The sequence below is a fragment of the Vanessa cardui genome, chromosome 8 (genome assembly GCF_905220365.1).
Source record: "Vanessa cardui chromosome 8, ilVanCard2.1, whole genome shotgun sequence".
Taxonomy (NCBI): Eukaryota; Metazoa; Arthropoda; class Insecta; order Lepidoptera; family Nymphalidae; genus Vanessa; species Vanessa cardui.
The window spans coordinates 4647126-4669577 of NC_061130.1; the positions used below are offsets into that span (position 1 = coordinate 4647126).

The 22452-nt window shown below is 31.7% G+C and overlaps 1 protein-coding gene across 1 annotated transcript; it reads left to right on the plus strand.

The window, feature by feature from the left end:
• The first annotated feature begins 1121 nt into the window (after window positions 1–1121).
• On the plus strand, window positions 1122–20323 carry LOC124531906 (phospholipase A1 member A-like). The gene is made up of 7 exons (XM_047106476.1): window positions 1122–1418; window positions 12642–12786; window positions 14404–14629; window positions 16284–16464; window positions 17312–17503; window positions 18871–19039; window positions 19714–20323. The coding sequence occupies exons 1-7, from the start codon at window positions 1361–1363 to the stop codon at window positions 19814–19816; spliced, it is 1074 nt and encodes a 357-aa protein (XP_046962432.1). The 5' UTR covers window positions 1122–1360; the 3' UTR covers window positions 19817–20323.
• Window positions 20324–22452: the final 2129 nt, after the last annotated feature.

Consider the following 22452-nt stretch of genomic DNA (forward strand, 5'->3'; position numbering starts at 1 on the left):
TATATCGATTCAACGGTTTAAGCGTAAAGAAGTAGCAAACATATACTTTACTTACGTTAATCTTTTAATATTGCTATCAAAATACCCAAAATTTGCTGATTGACAAATAGCTTATTTAAAGACACGGTAATTTCACAATTTTTTTTATTAAATTAATAAAAAGAAATTCGGTGTTAATCTTCAGCTCAGTGAAAAACAAAATTTAGTAGTTTATAATACCAATTAACGTATTTGTATATTAATAAAAATACTATATTAGTAATAATGAAGTATAACGTAAGTATTTCTTTAAATAATATCAGTTCTTTTTTTAAATATAGAACTTTTTTTTTTTGTTTCATATTTATAAAAAGTAGGTTTAAATAGTGTCTTTATATCATGCACAGATAAATAATTGTAACAAAAACATCAATTACAAAAAAAACGTTTATATTATTCATCATTGCATTTATAAAATAAGGGAAAGTAATATGTAAATAAATAACTCAGTGTAAGGAAATGTTTCTTAACTTCTCTGATATTACATAAAAATGGTCAGATAATGTTACTGTTAATATGCAATACTGACGCTATACGATATTTGTTTCTTTTACAGTTTTATATTCAAAGATATCGAATGGTACTGAATACCATTGAGGAGAAAATTTGAAAAAATTGTGTGGAGTTGCCAGCTTCATCAGGCTGGGGTTGTTGCGTCAAATCGTAGATTAATGTACTTCGTAAAATTCTTATACGTAATAATTCGTAAAGTACTTAAATGTAACTAAATTATTTCAAAGCAAATGCGATAAAAATGCGTATTTTTTCTTTGAGAAATTCTCTGAGAACTTCTGTCAAAACGGTATTGGCTGAATATGAATGAACCTTTAGTTTTTTCTTTAAAAAAAAATATTCTTTTATTTTATTTTAATTAAACTTTTTAGTTAGTTTAATCTGACACATGTTTCGAAATCCTAGAAAAATAATTCGTTAAATTTTATATTTCACGAAGCGTTTAGTATCGTTGACACAGTCATTAATACACGGCAATAACCAGTTACATAAATTACAGTAATTTGATGGTGCGGTTATAATAATGTGTTTTATGTTGAATTCGTCATATCTTTGTTTTCGCAAGAGGAACCACACGGCAAGGCGTGCAGTCACTTTCGCTTTCAGTGACTTAACTGAGAACGAACGTGATAGACGTATAAGGGTTCCGCAACAGCCGAACCTCACGTGGTCGTAAAAAATAAATAAATATAAAAACTTTTTGGTTGGAACCTAAGAGACGCGGTCGTTGCATGCTTTTGACAGTTCTGTGATGTCTGTGATAAAACGCGGTTGATTTAAAAAGGATATTCTTAATGTGTGATAAAAAATGGTGACTGACGCTCAGTGGCTTTTAATTCTTGGAATAACTGTACTACAATTTTCTGGTAAAAAATGATTTAATTAAAATACTATTATTATAATTATTGGAAGATAATTAAACCAGTGCTTAATATATTATAATTTATATTTATTAGCTAAGATTAATTTTAGTGTATTTTTTCGAAACCTATATGATGTTTTTTTTTAAATAACACATAAATTATTAATGTATAAACAAATCAGCATAGATTTTTTTAATAATAATAAAAACAAATATTTTAATAATAGTTAAATAACAATAACAAAAATATTTTGTATGGAAGTAAATGATGCGTTAAATATAGTATGACCGCGCGCGCATTTCGCACAATGCGCCTACTTCCGAGTAGGTTACGTTACAAAAGTTAGTCGGCCAGCGTTCATTGCATAATCTGCTCAAGTCTCAGCTCGCAGTCATACAAGCGAATGAATGAGGAATTTATCCTCTCTTTTACTTTGTTTTCTTAAATTCGACAACACATTTTTTTTTTTTAATTTAAATAAATGAGGTTTTATATTTAGCTATTAATCAATAGTGTTGAAGCCAGTTTGTAACGGTTATGGTCTTCGATAATATTTTTAACGGTGACCGCTTACCACTAACCAAGGTCACGACAAGCTTATAATTAAACGGTAGGCTTATTTTCCATTTCAAAGTGAAAGTGAAACGAGATAGCGAACCAAATATGGTAGGATATTCAATTATTTGATATTATTTCCTCTTGTCATGATTTTTTCTATATAATTATACCTGAGTAAAGTATATAAGTAAGGCAAAAAGTATTCGTTCTTAAAAAATCAGCACTCGATAATATATTTTTTTCGTTACATAATGTCTGTCATTAAAGATTATATTACCGTGTATTTTGGTCGATATATTTATAGATTGCGTGAATTGTATTTAATACATTTCTTGGTGGTAGGGATTCGTGCAAGCCCGTCTGGGTAGGTACCACCCACTCATCAGTTATTCTACCGCCAAATAACAGTAGGTACTCAGTATTCTTGTGTTCCGATTTGAAAGGTGAGTGAGCCAGTGTAACTACAGGCACAAGGGACATAACATCTTAGTTCCCAAGGTTGGTGGCACATTGACGATGAAGGAATAGTTAATATTTCTTACAGCGTCATTGTCTATGGGTGATGGTGACCACTTATCATCAGGTGGCCTATATGCTCGTCCTCCAACCTATACAATAAAAAAAAAAATAATACAACACGTAAATCTAGATTATTATTTTTATATTGTTTTAATAACTGAGGTCAACGATAAATTATTGCTAAGGACGCAACCTTAGATATAAGATTTAAAAAATACTAAACGACAATGAACTAATTGCTAATAAATAATATAACTATTATTTAAACGGTAGTCGTTTTCAGTTAATTATAACACACGTGGATATTTTATCATATAATGTACTAAGTTAATACATTAAATCAGTTCAATAAGTGCGTCCGGGAGCAAAAAAACATCAAAATCGTTCAGTTACATACATACATACAGAAAATATGTATATACTAATATTCGCCCTCGGCTTCGCTTGCGTTTTAGGGTGTTGATTGTCACTCGTTACACAAAAGCCTTTCTTAGAGTTCAAGTTTGGTTCATACCAAATTTCATCAAATTCGATTCAGCGGTTTTATCATGAGGTAATGTAATTATCAAACACAACTAAATTAACATGTTTTGTATATAATTCAATAACAAAAACTGCTTCGTACGGGTGGACATAAGGCCTTTTTTAAATATTTTTACATTTTATTTGTTGCTATTTGCCGCAATTTTTAACAATGGTGGTTCTAATTCAACTTATTTACCCAAAAACCTTAATAGTATATATTGTATACCCAAACCTTCCCTATGACGCCCTTTGTCTATCGGTGAAAACCGCATGAAAATCCGCTTAGTAGTCTTGGAGTCTATTTAACATACAGACAGACAAACACTGCTAAGGAACTTTGTTTTGTAACATGTAGTTATTATTTAAAAGACAGCGCAGATATGTATTCGGTATGCAAGGCTAAATAATTTCCTTGAAAATTGTGAAGCAATCAAAATAATTTAACATGTCTTTTTAATTTGTTACGAAACCTTTAACGTTCAAATTAGCATTTCGTTGTTTTGAAATTCTAATCAATGGCATGTCTATGTGTTGTTTATAGAGTCTAAATTATAAGTATTTATATTATAGTTTATTAACATAATATATACAAATATGAACTAAAACCAGTTACTGTATAAATCTTGCCCGCGTGGAATGGTGGCAAGAATGCTAGCAGCATTTCCCCGTTGAATCGCAATTCCGATCCTCTGGGCAAAAAACGAACCAGCCAAAATATACTAAAATTTTAAGAATTGTTGTTAATATATATATAAAAATATTTCCATAATGTTTCGTATATTTATTTATTTATTTGGGAAGCCAATATGATTTACAAAGGGCCAATATGATTTTCTAACTCTACAAAATACATTCCATCTTAAAAAAATATAACGATGTATATCACTCTTATTGACTAATTTATCATGTAACACAAAAAAAAGAAAAGAATCAGAAAAAAATAGTACTGTGTTTATTAAAGAAGAAATAAATTACAAAAATAAAAATAAAAAACTAATTAAAATTATAAAGTAAACATCTAAGAAAAAAACATTATACAAAGAAAAAAATATATAAATAGGTACCTCTATAGCAAATACGACTGTGACATTAAAACAGTGTTACGGTAAAAAATATCTCCTTAATTTTTTTGTTAATGTTCAAGGAATTGGTCTTTGCTCTATAATTCTTCTATATATTATTTCAAGATTAATTGTTTGTTCGACGACTTTTATAAATTTACAATAGCAGTGTCAAAACGTACTCTATACTTTACTGTAGAGCACACAGAGTAAATAAATAAATAGAACATGGATTCATCCTTAATAAAAGACGCGTACAATTTTGGCGACCTTATCGCGATCTTATGCACAGCGATCTCTTCCAGACAATCAACGGTGTAGCTTAGATTACAACAACAGCCTGTAAATTCCCACTGCTGGGCTAAAGGCCTCCTCTCCCTTTTGAGGAGAAGGTTTGGAACATATTCCACCACGTTGTTCCACTGCGGGTTGGTGGAATACACATGTGGCAGAATTTCTATGAAATTTGTCACATGCAGGTTTCCTCACGATGTTTTCCTTCACCGCTGAGCACGAGATGAATTATAAATACAAATTAAGCACATGAATCAGCGGTGCTTGTGGGTTTGAACCCGCAATCATCGGTTAAGATGCACGCGTTCTAACCACTGGGCCATCTCGCTCATCGCAGCTTAGATTAGCTCATATAATATGAGGTGGGTGGTGGTTACGTACTTATTATAGTGTAGGATATTTCCTCGTTTGTCTTTCAATAGTAGTAAAAACAAACTAGAAGTCTTTATTTAGTTTTGTTATTTGTAAATTAAGGACACTGCCAGACGATGACGACATCCGTGGTCGAGTAGTGTATACACCGGTTTTCATGGGTACGCTACTCCTATATTCCGGGTTCGATTCCCGGTCGAATGTAGTAAAAGTTCATTAATTTTCTATGTTGTCTAGAGTCTATGTGTTTACCGTCGTTACTTCTGATTTTCAATAACAAAAGTGCCTTAGCTACTTACATTGAAATCAGAGTAATGTATGGGATGTTGGCCAATACAAAAAAATGCTAAATAAAAGAAATAAAATATGACAATTTTGTGTCCATGTATTTTAAAGTTCTATTGTTCTGACACAAGGAATAACATTTTAGTTACCAAGGTACCATATCGCCCGCGGCTTCGCTCCAGTTTTCGATTTGGTTGTCAGATTTAAGGTACAAAAAGTCCATGTACTTCCCTGAAGTTCAAGCTTCCTTATGTAAAATTTCATCAAATTCGATTCAGTGGTTTTATCACGAATTGACAGATAGACAGACAAAGTTACTTTCGCATTTATAATATAATTATACATAAACCTAACAAAGTAACATTGTCAAGAGAAGAGACATTATCCACTCATGGTTATCGCATAGGTAATTCATAGTGTACAATCAGTGTAAGAAAACCTTCGTCAGTTTTCAAATTCATATACCAAGTCTTAAACTCTTAGTACCTTTTGAATCTAAATATCAAATCATTGCGACACTATATCATTATCGATCGGTAGTAGATTATCGCTCATACCGAGCACACGAAAATAGATCTTAAGGTGATAAACCATTTCTTACCCCGACTGTACATAGTTATTGCTTAACTTTAATCATGTCTCGGAGTGTACAAAAATCGAATACTAAATACTAATTATTGTGTCATTAAGAGTCATTCCGATGCATAAGCAGCTTATTGATTTACGCAATTTGTCGCTTCAATGACAAACATTTATAATTGATGGTAATGTATATTCTTACTCTTCGTCTTCGATTAAAAAAATATTTCTAGAGAATTCAGATCATATATTTAAATAATATATAAATTTATTTCATCATGTCTACAGGACACGTATCAAGACTCAAAAATAATAAAAATTGTTGTAATTCCAAGTACAATATAAATGAAATATTTTTTTAAAAAATATATTTTATTTTACTCTTTTTAGTGTTATTTTCAAAGAGCGCTGAACCTATTTCCATAAAACTTATATGGGAACACTTCTGGAGCATGATATACCAAACAATAACATAACAAAAGAAATGTTTAGTGAACCTGTACTTCTCTTCATAAAAGCTACGAAGAGGAGTATAAATCCATATATTAATGTTGAAAGAACTATTTCCTAACTCGTAGTAATTGAGTACTTACACTTCCATCATCAGCTCAGCAGCATAACATATTGATTGCCAGAAGCAAATGCCAATATAATTTCAGAAAATATGTAAAACACGGTACATGTGCCTATAAAACATAAAAAAAGTATACCGGTCGAATTGAGAACACTCCTTTTTTTGAAGTCGCTTAAAAAATATTATAAGAGTTACATTCGTGTATATAAATATGCACAAATCAAATCAAATAGCTATCTACTAAAAATTATACCAACATGGAGTATAACAATGCTATGTAATCTAGATTATCATTTCCTTATTGAGACGAAACTCTGATTCGCTTGGCAAGAAATGAACCAGGCTTCTTATCATCAGTAAAGACATGCTATAAGCTAATTATTGCTATTAAGATCATTTGTAACTCGCAGAAAATAAATATAAACAGAGGAATTTTTTGCTGATGAAATTGATACATTCAAACCTCCTTAAAAACCTATAAATACCCAACTAATATTTATAATAAATTAAGCAATGTTTTCCTTTCACTTTTAAAACATTCATTTAAATAATTTTAAATAATAATTAAATACTTAGTTTTTAACCAAATCAATATTCATTTGTTTTTCAAGTAGACTTTTCCAAATACTTTTGAATAGTAATTTTACAAGTTCTTAGATAATTTATGTAGTTTTTTTTGGAACGTAATTTTATTTTACATGTCATTTGAATAACCCTTGCTTGTCATTTGAAAGTGAATCTATTGGAGAGTGAAAGTTTACTGACCTGTCACACTTTGAATCATAATCAATTTGCCGTCCAATCAAATTTGATACTTTAAATGAGAGAGAATCTACTTCAAGGTAGGTCCTACTGTGTTGGATGCCTGTGGGAAACCAGATACGCTATTACATCTTCTCATGTCACCGTTCTCATCATTGTGTTGTTTTTGTGTACATAGTAATAGTTTTACGTTTTTCTTAATGTCTTTATATTGTGATTGTTTCTTGTCTAATACTTGCATCATACGTGTATTTGTTATGTACATTTGTTTTGAATAAGTTTACATAATAACAAGGAACTATTTTATTTATCATTGCATTCAACTATATAAATTTTAGTGATAATATATTTATTTCTTATCAATGATCTACTGTAACTCGTTTTTACTATTTTACTTATATGATAATACTAGCGATCCGCCTGGCTTCGCACGGTTTCAATTCTGATACTTAAATAAACTACAGAATTAATTTATTCACGACATCGCATTAGGAACTTCTAAAATTGACACATACACAAAAACCTTCCTCTCGTATCACTCTATGTATTAAAAACCGCATTAAAATATGTTGTGTAGTTTTAAAGATCTAAGCAAACATAGAGACAGACAGCGGTACGTAAATTTAATTCATGCTATGTAAAGATGATGATACGTTGTAATCCAGATCAAATTTCGTGATATAGACAAGATTATGTGGGTATCTATAAATGGTTATTCGAAACAAAGAATAACCAGTTGCGTGATCAACCGTTTTACGTGTTGGGATGAATGTATAGCATTACCAACTTCTAAACTCAAGTATTTCACATAGTGAAGCTCGGTGACTTGAGATTCTTGTCACTAAAGTTTATTGTATTCTAAATTGTGAATGTACTTTTGTTTGAGATAAATTTAGTTTTCAATTTATAAGCGAAATACCGTCACTAGTTTATCATGAAATATCTGAAACTTGAAATATGACAGGTAGGTAGTTTCCTAGGGTGTAAACATCTGCTAAGAACAGATTTTACGAAATTCCATCCCTAAAGGGTTAAAAGGGGTACGAAAACTTTTGAAGAGGTATTTATAAAACACAGGATTAGTTACTATTTCATAATTTTCTTGAAAATTCTCCTGCAAATTGAAATACATATATTAAGTAATAATTATCGATAAGTGAGATAACATATATCGAATAATTATCTTTTCTGAATTACGTACTTAATACCTTTCTTTGCATTAATATAGAAGGTTTTTACGAACATACTCCGAGTCCTTGAGACTTCCTCATTTGGCTTACAATAATCGTCCTTTCAATCAAGAATTATTAAGATAATAGTGAATAATTCATAAGCCCTGTAGTATGCAAAATTTACGAAATCATTAAAGCAATATGAGCGCAGCGTTTGCTTTACTAATTGAAAGAATTAATTATTTGATTGAATATTGTCCTTTATTGTCTAATTCTAAAATTAAAAAAGAGGGGACTGTTCCAAAAATTCCTGTATGTTTATTGAACTTGCAATAAATTTTTCTATTTATAACAATCATTATCACAATATTTGTAAAGTACAAGAGCTTTTTTTATTACCTCTACTTTTCGCAACAAGTTTAATGTAATAGGAAATAATAAACAAAAAGTCTTAATTAAAAGAGCATGAACCTTCGTGGTATGTAATAAAATGAAACTGTTTTATAATAAGCAATAAATAAGCACCGAGATGATTCAATGGTTAGAATGAGTGCGTCAGGACTGCGGGATCAAACCTAGAAGAGCGTCTAGTATTTCTATATGAGAACAATTTTTGTATATTTATGTCGCGAGGAAACCGGCATGTGCCTATTTTAAATTTGGTCACATGTGTTTGCACCAAACCGCATTGGAATAGCCAGGGCCGTATTTAGGGGAGGGCAACCGGGGCAACTGCCCCAGGGGCCTCCACATTAGTGGGGGCCACAATTTTCAGCAAGTTAACAAATACCGAGATATAGTCGAATTATAATAATGTTATTATTTAATATTTTAAAAATTACCGATACAAGTAAATATATGATAGCTTACTGATTGAAATAAAAAAAGTAATTAATTCATGATAATATAATTATTAGGTTGTTCACGCTTCTGTTTGTCTAGGGCCCCCACTGCTTTGTGGCCCAGGGGCCTCCAGACCTTTAAATCCGGCTCTGGGAATCGCGTGTAGAGGTCTAAACGTTCTCCTTCAAGACAGCAAACTTAGACCGAAATTGAGACATGACCAGGCTTTTAAAGTTACAGATTTTGATATCCTTGTTTTAAAAACTCTTAGGTACTTAAGCACAAGAGACAAAAAAATCACATCAGCGGTATGAAGTTTGTAAATAAATAGTGCTAACTCGCCTGTACCTATTTTCGTCATATAAAGTAGGCGGAGAGTACGCAACTTCGAGAAATAAGATGTCATATCTGTAATCACACTGGCTCACGGACCATAAAATGACTTGGAACAGAACAATAATAAGTATTCCTTTTAGTGATAGAATATGTCATGAATGAGAGTGGTGACGAGGTGGTTTTGCACAAAGCCTAGCTTATCACCAAGCATAAAACAAGTGAAGCTGTTTGTTCTGAGCCTTAACACAGCGAATGAACGATATCATTCGAATTATGAAACACCGTATGCACTTTTATTCACGCACTTACTTGTGCTCTTTTACACCTGCACAGTTCTGCTAAAAATTGTCCAATAGACTCACTTCGAAGAACATCATGTAGAGTATGAAATGATTAGTTTAACTTAAATTGTAATTTTTCAATTTGAATTGAAAAATTCCCAATACTTATTATCGATAGTATTGGGAATTTTAAATGAACTATAATTTAAGACTTAAAGTGACATTCCAGTAAGATGAATAAAGCGGCATTTAATATATTTACAATATTATGCAGCTTACATAAAGACCTTGTTGAGAAATAGAGGCCCGACTCAACAACTTGTTCTAGATTTGACTTTAATTAAAACTCGTTTTATGAAGCATAAAAAACTCATTAAAATATTATATTTTTATAAAGTAATATTATCTCTATTCACGTATATCCTTTACGTTATGTAATGTTTGTTTAAAAATAATATGTTTTCGATTTTTAATATTGAGTTTAAGTTGTTTAGAAGCTTTTTACATAGCATTTAAATCGACGCATCGATCTTTAATATATATGTAATTTCAATTTTGTTTTATATATTTTTTCGGTCAAAATTATGGCTTTAGTCATTTTTTTATATTTTAGTGGACTTTATATATCAAAACGCAAGCCAATTTTTGATTTAACAAAGATTTAATATAAGAGAGCGGAAAAATGTTATTGGCCGGTTAGAGAGCGGTATTACAGATCTATAAGAAAAAAAAATTGAAAAACGTAAACAAAAAAAAAATTGCTATCGACAAACTCCAATTGAAACGAATCATGAATGACTCTATACTATTTGACATTAAATCAAATTTAATAAAGGTTTCGTTACTTTGGCGCCAAGATAAGTGACTTGCAGCTACAATTAAATGAAATTAAAACAAAACCTGTGTTACGTAATTCCTAAAAATCATAATGTTGTCTTAGATTTTCGCGATTATTACACATTGAAATAAAACTAGTTTTAACGGATTTAAATCGCGTATATTAATTATTTTTATCATCATATTGTTAGTAGTTGTAAATAATATTTCTTTTGTACTTCAAATAGACAAATGTCACCTCAGTCTACCCGTGACCACGAACGGTGTAAAGTGCTCGAAACGTCGGGATGATAAAAATAATTAATATACGCGATTTAAATCCGTCAAAACTAGTTTTATTTCAATTCCTTAAAATCTTTTGAATAAACGCGAAGTTTCACGGGAGCCGCACTACTCATTATTATTATTATCAATCATGAAATATTTAAACCTCAGTTGCAAGAGTCTGATTTATTACTTTTATTTTTAGCCTTTTTATATAAAAAATTACAGCATATAAAATATATTCATAAAAATGTAACTACTATATATTTTAATATATTACATTAAAAATATATATACTTCACGCCTCGTGTTTAATTATCACATTCCATTATTACAAAAAAAAATGAATATAAGTGTTTCCGCTACGAATCGCCAGTACGAAACAAGTGCCCAATCTTCTTTAGAATGTAGCCATACACAAAACAATGTTCGCTTCTATTTTACGGTCTGACTGGTCGAGATACGAAACAAAGCACATTTACCTAAATAACTTACGTTTCCGTCGCGTAGAGAACAAGGCTTGCAAGGTTTTAGTAAATTGTTACTTTTTTGTATTGTAACTAAATTGTCATAAAGAAGAAGTATTAAACAACATCGTTATAAATGAACATTACACTGTTTTTATTATAACGTGTTTCAAGAGTTTCTTTTCTCTTTAAGATTACAATTTTAGTTGACATGTTCTATTCGCAAGCCTTTTTGCCAATGGATTTATCAGGTTTTTAAAGTACCTACAAATTCCAGAAATCAACAACCCTCTTTCCAAATTTGGGCAATTTAAAATAAAGCCAGTATAATATTCATTACCTATAATAATAGAGGTAAGAGGATACTCTGAGGAGGCCTGCATTTATCGAAGTGTCATTTCACAAGCCCATTTAAGACAATATATATTCGTGTACTGTTATGTAATTATGCTATAGATCAAACAATATAACCTACTAAAAAATCTTTAGTTAATTCTTCATAAAGTAAGTTGTTCAAAAATGCTCCGTCGAGTTTCATTTGCGTGAAATGTACTTTTGTTTTTTATAAATATCCTTAATCTTCATAAATACTTACGCTAGAATGTTTTTTTAGTCGGATTAGTAAATCTTGAGATTTTTGCGTTTGAACGAACAAACTCTTCAGCTTTATATTAAAGTAGGTCCTATATTTATTGTACTTCACTATTTTCTTTATTATAAATTATCTCATTGATCAAAATATATCACGCAATCCTTAACTATACTATTTAACAGTTAATTAAGGTAGTCGTGTAGTATGAATAATACTACTAATTAAGTGTTACAAATATACCGCTGCTACAAAATAACGAAACAAGTCCACTAACGAAATATTTACCTAAGTTTTAATTAGCCTTAGCTGCGTATAATTAAATATTGTGAATACCGTTTGTGAGGTTAGGTTATTTTTGAATATTTTCAACGAGAGTTCTTTGACGACCTCCGTGGTCGAGTGGTGTGTACACCGGGTTTCATGGGTACGCCACTCCGAGGTCCCGGGTTCGATTCCCGGCCGAGTCAATGTAGATTATCATTAGTTTTCTATGTTGTTTTGAGTCTGGGTGTTTGTGGTATCTTCGTTACTTCTAATTTTCCATAACACAAGTGCTTTAGGTACTTACATTGGGATCAAAGTAATGTATGTGATGTTGTCGCATATTTAAATTAAGTTATCTCTACAATAATAAGTGACAATCCCCTCTTAAGCCGTTTTTCAGATGTGCTTAAAACTCAGGTTCACACGACACCAATATGGTCAAGTCATAGACCATTGAAAAATAAATATTAGCAAAAAGCAGATTAAAATGCCAACACCACCAATTTTCCAGTGTGAAATTTTTAATAATTGAAACTCATCAAGCTCTGCAGTTGAGAATCACATCGAGAGAAATACTTCAGATACAGCGTTATAATATTTTTCTCAACAGCCAAAACAATTAATAAACATTTTTTTTACAGTGCTAAAGACTCAAGAGCAAAACTCTTTGAAAGATGGCCGCGAGAAGAAACCACAGTCTGTTCGAGATCTCCTCAAAACGGGATCTTGCATTCCTCCACCATTCAGATGTCCACATCCAAAAATGCAATATTATCTTTACACAAGGTTTGTAATCCAATATTTTATATTAATAATATGAGGAATAATATGGCGAATGTGAAAAGAAATCGTGACTTATCGTTATAATCGTCAATGCCATTAAGTCTCCATAATATACTGAACTATTTCCTAAGGACAAACTTGAAACCCAACTATGAACATTATCAGATCTACTATCACTGTTAGTCAGTTCTTGACATTTCGAGTTACTCAGTACGTACTAAATAGCAATAGCCTGTAAATTTCCACATGCTGGGTAAAGGCTAGGCCTTTGAGGAGAAGGTTTGGAGTATATTCCACCACGCTGCTCCAATGCGGGTGGGTTCCTGAATTTACATGAGGCAGAATTTCTTTGAAATTATACACATGCAGGTTCCTCGCGATATTATCATACACCTGGGTTTGACCGCGCAGTCATTGGTTAAGATATACGAGTTCAAACAACTGGGCCAGCTCGCCCCAAGTACGTACTCACACTCCTTTAATAGACGCACTCTTCATTCAAACAAAAATATATAATGCATATAGAAATGATCAGTATTGTGCCACAAGTAATAGCAACACAACCTTCTCGTGAACTCTTGAGGTGCTATTTGAGGCACTGAAGTGTAAATACTACCAACTGGCATACAACAACAACAACACCAGCCTGCAAATTACCACTGTTGGGCTAAAGGCCTCCTCTCCCTTTGAGGAGAAGGTTTGGAACATATTCCACCACGCTGTTCCAATGCAGGTTGGTGGAATACACATGTGGCAGAATTTCTATGAAATTTGTCACATGCAGGTTTCCTCACGATGTCTTCCTTCACCGCCGAGCACGAGATGAATTATAAAGACAAATTAAGCACATGAATCAGCGGTGCTTGCCTGGGTTTGAACCCGCAATCATCGGTTAAGATGCAACGCGTTCTAACCACTGGGCCATCTCGACTCGTTATGCCAGTTATCGTGCTGATAACTGGCATACCCCAGGCTATTTCTGTTATTATATACATATTCAATATGGACGTCATAATAATTGTGACGTAATCAAAATATATTTGAACTTCGAATACACAAATGAATAAATAATTATAGTACGACACAACTTAGATGTCGCATCGGCAAAATTCGTAAAACCGATCACATCCGAATTGAGTACGCTCTCCCAAATTATCAGTATTTATTTCTCATGCGAATATGATCTTTGAACAAACGTAATAACTTGTAATATTACATGACCTAATATATTCGTCAATTTGACGCTTCGATTTACATGCACTTGCTTTCTCTGACGCGTGAATCTATAGCGACGAATAGCGTCGAGTGGCGCGATAGGGAGCTACTTCTATTGGTTGTGTAAATCGGCAGTTATCGATTTTATTTTCACTCCATTGCATTTTCCGATGCTACATCCAATTTGTGTCGTACTATATCTGATTGCTAAATTCTTCTTCGTATAATGGAAATAAATATTATGAATATAAATTAAATTAATATTAATAATCAAGAATACAGACATATTTAAAATTTTCCATTCTTAGTGTTTAAATTAAAAAAAACGCTAAACATGATATTTACATAAAACCTCGATTAAATGTTTAATTGAAGGTCGATACTTTATTTCTCACTTTGTTTCAGATCGACTCAAGAGAAAGGCGAGTTAATAAACACACTCGACAATGATTCGCTGACATATTCAAAATTTAACAAGAAACATCCGACCAAGATCGTCGTTCATGGTTTCGGGGGTGGCAGAAACCTGTCCCCGAGTACTGATATGAGAGAAGCGTATTTCAAACTAGGAAACTATAATATTATCATCGTTGATTATGGAACTCTTGTGAAGGAACCTTGCCTCAGTCAGGTTGATATTTCTTAATTTAACTAAGTATATTAAGTATTTGGTGGAAGGGCTTTGTGGAAACCTAACTGGGTAGGTATCTTCCATCGGCCATCCATTCAGATATTCTACCGCTAATTTAAACAGCAGTCAAAAATCAAAATCAAAATAAACTTTATTCAAGTGGACTTTTACAAGCACTTTTGAATCGTCATTTAACAATTAAGTGAAGCTACCACCGGTTCGGAAAGTAGATTCTACCGAGAAGAACCGGCAAGAAACTCAGTAGTTACTCTTTTTCAACATTTAAAATAATACAGTCATGTTAGTTAATACAATTATTTAAATTAATATATCCTGCCTGGAAGTCAATAGGTACTCAGTATTGTTGTGTTCTGGTTTGAAGGATGAGTGAGCCATTGTAACTACAGACACAATATATTCTTTCTTAGTTCCCAAGATTGGTGGCATATTGGTGATAGAAGGAGAGGTTAATATTTCTTACTACCACCACCCACCCTACCACTTACCCTTAGATAGCTTCTTTGCTACCCAATCTCCTCAAAATTTTGAATAGACCAATACATGAGACAACTCTGATATTATGTTAACGTAGCTCAAAATAAAAGTGGCATTTTATACATTCGATACTTAAAACAAAGTAACTACTTTGTTTTTTTATGTTTCGTTTGATTACTGTTAAATAACTATTAAGCAGTAATAAAAAGACAACATTGAATATTCTTTATTGTACACCGTGCAAGAAAATGACGAAAATCACATTTAAATAGTCTTGAATAATTTCAATTTGGTCCGTATTATAATAGTGAATAATGTCCTTATAATATCGTCACTATATATTTGTTGAAATATAATTGTAGTGTAGAATATCTTATGCATGTATCTTAATCCTAAATTAAGACATTACGGCTGCATTATTGCGGTAGCGTTTGTGGTTACTGAAATAGCTCCTAGAAGGTTGGACTAAAGTAATAAATTTGTCAACATCTGAAATAAATAATGTTGTTGCATCTGATTACAATTATTGAATGGTTGACTTTTTTCTTTTGATATTTTTTATTTATCTATTCCCGAACATGGTGTAAATAGTATTTGTATTTATGAGTGTATTTGCTATACATAATTGTATATGTAATTTAGGAATGAAGCTAATTTCTCCTTATTTTAATAGAAAATAATATTAACAAATAGTTAGCAAAAAAAAAATCAATTTATATTTAAACTTTTTATTCAACGCCTTTTTTATTTCCTTAATCGAAAAGAGGTTTTATAAATAAACTAAATAAGTCATTTAATCAATTATATTCTAATAAACAGATATGTTATACCCATACTAAACAACAGAAAAAAGTGTGCCGAGCCGGGGACCGTTTATTTTACATTTCGTTACAAGTAAAAAGGATAGCTTGATAAAACCATAAGTAAAAGGGATAACAAGATCTTTTAATTACGCAAAACGTATTACTACATAATTATTATATATTATAACGTATTACTGGCATAATTATGATAAAAACGACTAAAGGCAAACGTCCCAATTAGGACGTTTTCTAGTCTTCACTTTTTGCGCGTTAATGACATATCTGTTTACTAAAACATCATTGCATTTAATGTAAGACTACCTTTTAAATTATTTATGTATATGATATTGTTTTAGATAGAATGGGCTCCTCGATTCGCCAGTATGTGCATAACTCAGCTGGTGGAGTACTTACAGTACCATCCTATCAAGTCAGTACCGCCGGAGAAGATACATACCATTGGCTACAGCGTTGGCGCACACATACTTGGCCTTGTTGCAAATCACTTATCTGAAGGAAAACTTGGCCGAATAACTGGTACTTACTACTTTTCTATTTCAATAAATAACACGTCTAATTAAAAATATATCAGATGCCCTGAGAATCAATAGTCAATCAAAACATATCATTATATTTTAACGTTTCTGAAATTACAAAATCTGTGCACAAGTCTTAACTACTAAGGAAGAGGTTTCAGAAACAAGAAGAACTTCAATAGTAAGGAGTTTTAGTTTGCATATAATGTTGCCTTAAAAGATATGTAATATCAAATGTTTTTTCAATATATCGTTTGTTTTGGTTTAATACAGCATCGCTTGGATAACAAAATATTCTTAGGCAAACTTCAATTAATGTAATATATTTAGAATAATTAATTACGTATAATTTGTTACGTGATCCTTAACTCTGCTATGCAAAATGCCAAGGTTATATATCAGGGGCGAACTTCCTGTTGGCAATAATAGTAATAAGCGATTATTATCAGATGTTTGTAACTAAAAAATCAAGACCGTAACTAGTTCTATAAGACACGAAGATATCACAAGGCTATACACAAAGACCGTTAAAAATTTCAGTGATAAAACATGCTCTGGCAATCTTACGAATAATTGTAAAGTATCACCTATACATATAATAAAATTGGAGTGTCTGTTTTTAATATTAAAGTAGCCTTTTTTCACTCAATGCATATGTATGTATACACGGTACATATACCAAAATAACATTTTTTTACAATTTTTGTCTATATGTCCTTTTGTTCTGGGTAATCTCTGGACTGATATAATAAGGAGTAACTTAGGTTACAATATTTTTTTTTTTTGTTAAATTCAAACGTTACGAGGTCGCGGGCACAGTTAGTTTGATAAAACTGTTTTCGTTTCAGGTCTTGATCCAACAATATTCTTCTACATGGGCAATAATAGATCACGTGACCTCGATTATACGGACGCCCTCTTTGTGGATATCTTGCACACAGGCGCGGGAATCCTCGGCCAGTGGGGTCCAAACGGCCACGCAGATTTCTACGTCAATGGTGGTTCCAGTCAGCCAGGATGCGCACATGATACTATATTCCGTAAGATGTTAATTATTGTTGTATTTATTAATATCACAATAACTATTTATAAATTGCCAGTACTCAGTAGAAAGTTATTTTAATTATTCAGTTATTTTGTTAAAGTATAGCATTTATTCAAATTTCGATGTCAGGCATATTAAATCATCATACTGTTTTTGTAAGTATGTTAGTACTTTTTTATTTTTTGTCATTACCTCGCATACGTCGAGAACAAATATGATTGTGAACACAGAACCGGATTAATTTGACGCATAATTATGCAGCTTGAACTTGATTAAGATTTTATTTTAATCGATCGAACAGGTCCGTTTTTTTGCAGAATAAAAAATTGCACAAAAGTCGAGGTTATTATATAAGTTATATTAAAGGAGGAGAAAAAAATACAGAAATGGACGACAATCATTGTCCATAATTGTTTTATAACAAATAATAATAACGAACTGGATAAAAAAATACCCAATAACATATTAAATTGTTCTCGAGACAAAAGGAATTATGAGGACGAATTTATATATAGATATAATATACTTTATAGATAATATTTTATATTATAATACCCAGCAAGAACTGAATCGGTATAAAATTAAATATTCGGTTAAAGCGCCATCTATGTTTTACCACTGGAACAATAATGGCAACTCTACAGATAATATGAATGAAGGGTCGGTTAACTTATGCGGTTACTTGTATGTGTACCGGTAGCTTATAACTTAACAAGTATACAATAGATGTCGCTGTACTACTTTAAATATTTTAAAGTTCATTTTATCATTAAATAAATTGAGCAGATTCAGATACTGATACAGATTGGTAAATAGATATTACTTTTTATTTTAAGTTTTTATTTCCTACCTTAAATTTGATGTAGAGTACAATGAAATAATGTTATTCATTCAAATTATTAAAAAATGCCCTTGCCGAATTTAAATGTAATACATATAATCAATGATATTCTAATAAACAGATATGTTATATCCATACTAAACAACAGAAAAAAGTGTGCCGCGTCGGGGACCGTTTATTTTAGTTTATTTTTACATTTCGTTAAAAGTAAAAAGGTATAACTAGATGTTTTAATTACGTAAAACGTATTACTACGTAATTATGATGTATTATAGCGTATTACTACGTAAATCGACTAAGGGAAAACGTCCCAATTAGGACGTTTTCTAGTCTTCACTTTTTGCGCGTCAATAACATATCTGTTTACTACAACATCATTGCATATAATAATATACTATTCCGTCTAGAGTGTTTTATTTTATTAAAACGAAACTTTTATCAATGTACATACACTGATAAAAGTTTCGTGCTATCCAAAATGCTATTAAAGTCGCAAAATAATCAATATCATTGTTTTCCAGAAACTCTCTCATGCGACCACACAAAAGTAACACCATACTTCATAGAGTCTATCAACAGTCGGGTTGGTTTCTGGGCGGGCCCCTGTCCCAATCTCTTCTCTTATTTAATCGGCTGGTGTGAACCCAAGGACACGGAGTACGTGCTCATGGGAGAACACGTCACGCATAAGTAAGTATAAAGTAAAGAGCAAAACATTCATAAAATATACTTGAATAGGGACATCGAACGCTACCATATGTAATTTAGACATTGTAGCTTGTTTACAAAAGTATGGTAACTTATGTTGCATCTTATCATTACTTGATCTTGTCTATGAGGAGGAAAGAGGTTTTATAGGACTTAATTTAATGAGCCAATATTATATATGATCAAATAAACTTCTTGAAGTGAAGTTCGATCATTATTATATGAGTCGCTTCATTCGAAGATACAATTAACTAAGTAGTACTTTTAATAAATTTTTCATAATTACTAATGAAATTACTGTTTTTCGACCTCCATGGTCGAGTGATGTGTACACCGGTTTAATGGGTACGCCGCTCCTAGGCCCCGGGTTCGATTCCCGGCCGAGTCGATATAGATAATCATTAGTTTTCTATGTTGTCTTGGGTCTGCGTGTTTTTGGTACCGTCGTAACTTCTGATTTTCCATAACACAAGTGCTTTAGCTACTTACATTGGGATCAGAGTAATGTACGTGATGTTGTCTCATATTTATTTATTACTTACTAAATTATATTGCAATGAGATTCTATAATCCGCATAATTATTTGCTACCAATATTTTTTTATAGTATAAGAAAAGGTACGTATAAAGGAGTGACGAATAACTTTTCTTTTTCAGTGCCAGAGGAGTGTATTACGTCACCACAAACGCAAATCCTCCCTACGCTCGAGGCTTCCCGGGAAAGAACCGAAAACTCAGATCAGTGACTCCGTACAGTTGATTCAAACGTAACAGAATACATGGGTTTGGGACTTTCTGATAGATAGATATTAAATTTCTTCTTAGTAGATTTTATTTCCTACCTCAAACGTGTTGTAGAGTTCATTGATAAGTTTACGCACACATTACAACATCGCATACTCATACTTCCGATGTATTAAGCGTCCTTTAAATGGCAAATAAACTTTGGGTTATTAAATATTATGGAGTATGATCCGTAGTAGGCTACCTGAAACTGAAACAGATCTAGGACAAATAATCTTAGGGGCAAATTAGGTGTAAAGAGAGAGCATTAAATTACTTAAATTTTTTTATTTTTTATTACTAAAATTTCCAGAATAGTGATGACAATTGCACACAGTGACTGTAAGTAACTGTTGTATACAATGATATTCTAATGAACAGATATGTTATACCCGTACTAAACATCAGGAAAAAAGTGTGCCGCGCCGGGGACCGTTTACTTTTACATTTCGTTACAAGTAAAAAGGATAGCTTGATAAAAACAAAAAGTAAAGGGATGACTAGATTTTTTAATTACGCAAAACGTATTACTACGTAATTATGATGTATTATAACGTATTACTACGTAAAACGACTAAAGGCAAACGTCCCAATTAGGACGTTTCCTAGTCTTCACTTTTTGTGCGTTAATGACGTATCTGTTTACTAGAACATCATTGGTTGTATATAATAATTCGAATAGAGGTAACAACTATTTCACGCGATATGTCATATCAGGTGCTAATAGATTTCAAGCATCGCCTTCTGACTTATAATGTACTTACAATATACAGCCATTATATAACGTTATTTTTAAAATCAAGCTTATACATAGTGTTTTCACATTCAACTAGCAACCCGCCCCGGCTACGCACGGGTGCTATGCTGATAATAAATATACTTCAGAATTTGTCTGTTTACGACATCACATTAGACTAAAACTAAACTTCTGAAATTATCAGTGCTTCTCTACTATATTGTCAATGTATAATATACAAAAACTTCACTCTCGAATCACTCTATCTATTAAAAAAAACCGCATCGAAATCCGTTGCGTAGTTATAAAGAACTAATCATAAATAGGGACAGACAGCGTCAAGCGACTTTGCTTTATACTATGTAATGATATAAATGCAAACAGATTAAATAACCTGACCTATATATGATCATTGATCTATCTATATATACCTTTCATGGTTTTAATGGTTGGGTTCATATTTCGGGTAGGAGCTATAAGAAAATATTAAAGGAGATTACGTCTGTGTGTGCCTGCTGATTCTGTGTTAGCACATAAGTGTTATAATATCGCAGCCAGCAAATCTTGGTCAGTATAGTTACTGTATCTGAAACCTGTCAGAAGTAATCTGCAATACGTAACTAAACAATTGATATATTTTTGGATGCTCTATTAAGTTTGTTAGATTATAATTAGATTGCGAGGTTCAAACACTCTTTAATTTAAAATAGTTAAGATCTCAATTACCACAAGAGTGAATTGATTATTAAATTTTGTAATTAACACCTTATTTTAAATATAGTATATATAGTAAATATTTCTAAGAGGACATTGCTATTGGAATGGGGTATTTATATATATATTAAATGATGCGAAACTGTAACAGAAATATAATTATATATAAGGGAATAGACTTTATAAAGACTATTTTAACGTTTGTATTAGAAAAGTAACTGATATAATCGGTACAATTACTTGCCTTTTTTAAAATGGGTTTTGTGATATTCATTAATATAACATGCAATTTGACTAAAGCTAACACAACTTGTATTGCTTGAAATTTATTATTTAAAAGTCTTTTTTGTAATTCGTTTATTTCAAAAAAAAATCAAAATCAAAATCAAAATAAACTTTATTCAAGTAGGCTTTTATAAGCACTTTTGAATCGTCATTTTACAATTAAGTGAAGCTACCACCGGTTCGGAAAGTAGATTCTACCGAGAAGAACCGGCAAGAAACTCAGTAGTTACTCTTTTTTAACATTTAAAAAATACAACGTCATGTTAATTAAATACAATTATTTCAATTAATGTATCCTGCTTGGAAGTCAACAGGTATTAACTCCACGCTTTTTTATCATCTACAAAATCTTGTATCGAATAGTATGCTTTTTCTACCAATGTATTTTTAACAAACGATTTGAATTTACTAAACGGCAAAGTTAAAAATTTCTGCGGAATTTTATTATAGAAACGGATACCTTGCCCCAAGAAGGATCCATTGACTTTGCGGAGTCGGAAACTTGGCGTTATAAGTTTATCCTTACTTCTAGTGCATATACAATGATTATCACTGATTTTATCAAAGTGATCAATGTTACTGTGAATATACATGATATTGTTGTAAATATATTGCGACGCAACAGTAAGTATTCCTATTCTGTTAAAAACATCCCGAAGAGAGTCTCTAGCTCCAAGATTATAAATAAACCGAATTGCTCTCTTTTGTAAAATAAAGACAGATTCAATATCTGCAGCGTTACCCCAAAGTAATATGCCATATGACATAATACTGTGAAAATAACCAAAATAAACTAAACGAGCGGTATCAATATCAGTTAGTTGTCTAACTTTTCTAACCGCGTATGTTGCGGAGCTGAGTCTTCCTGTTAGGGATGA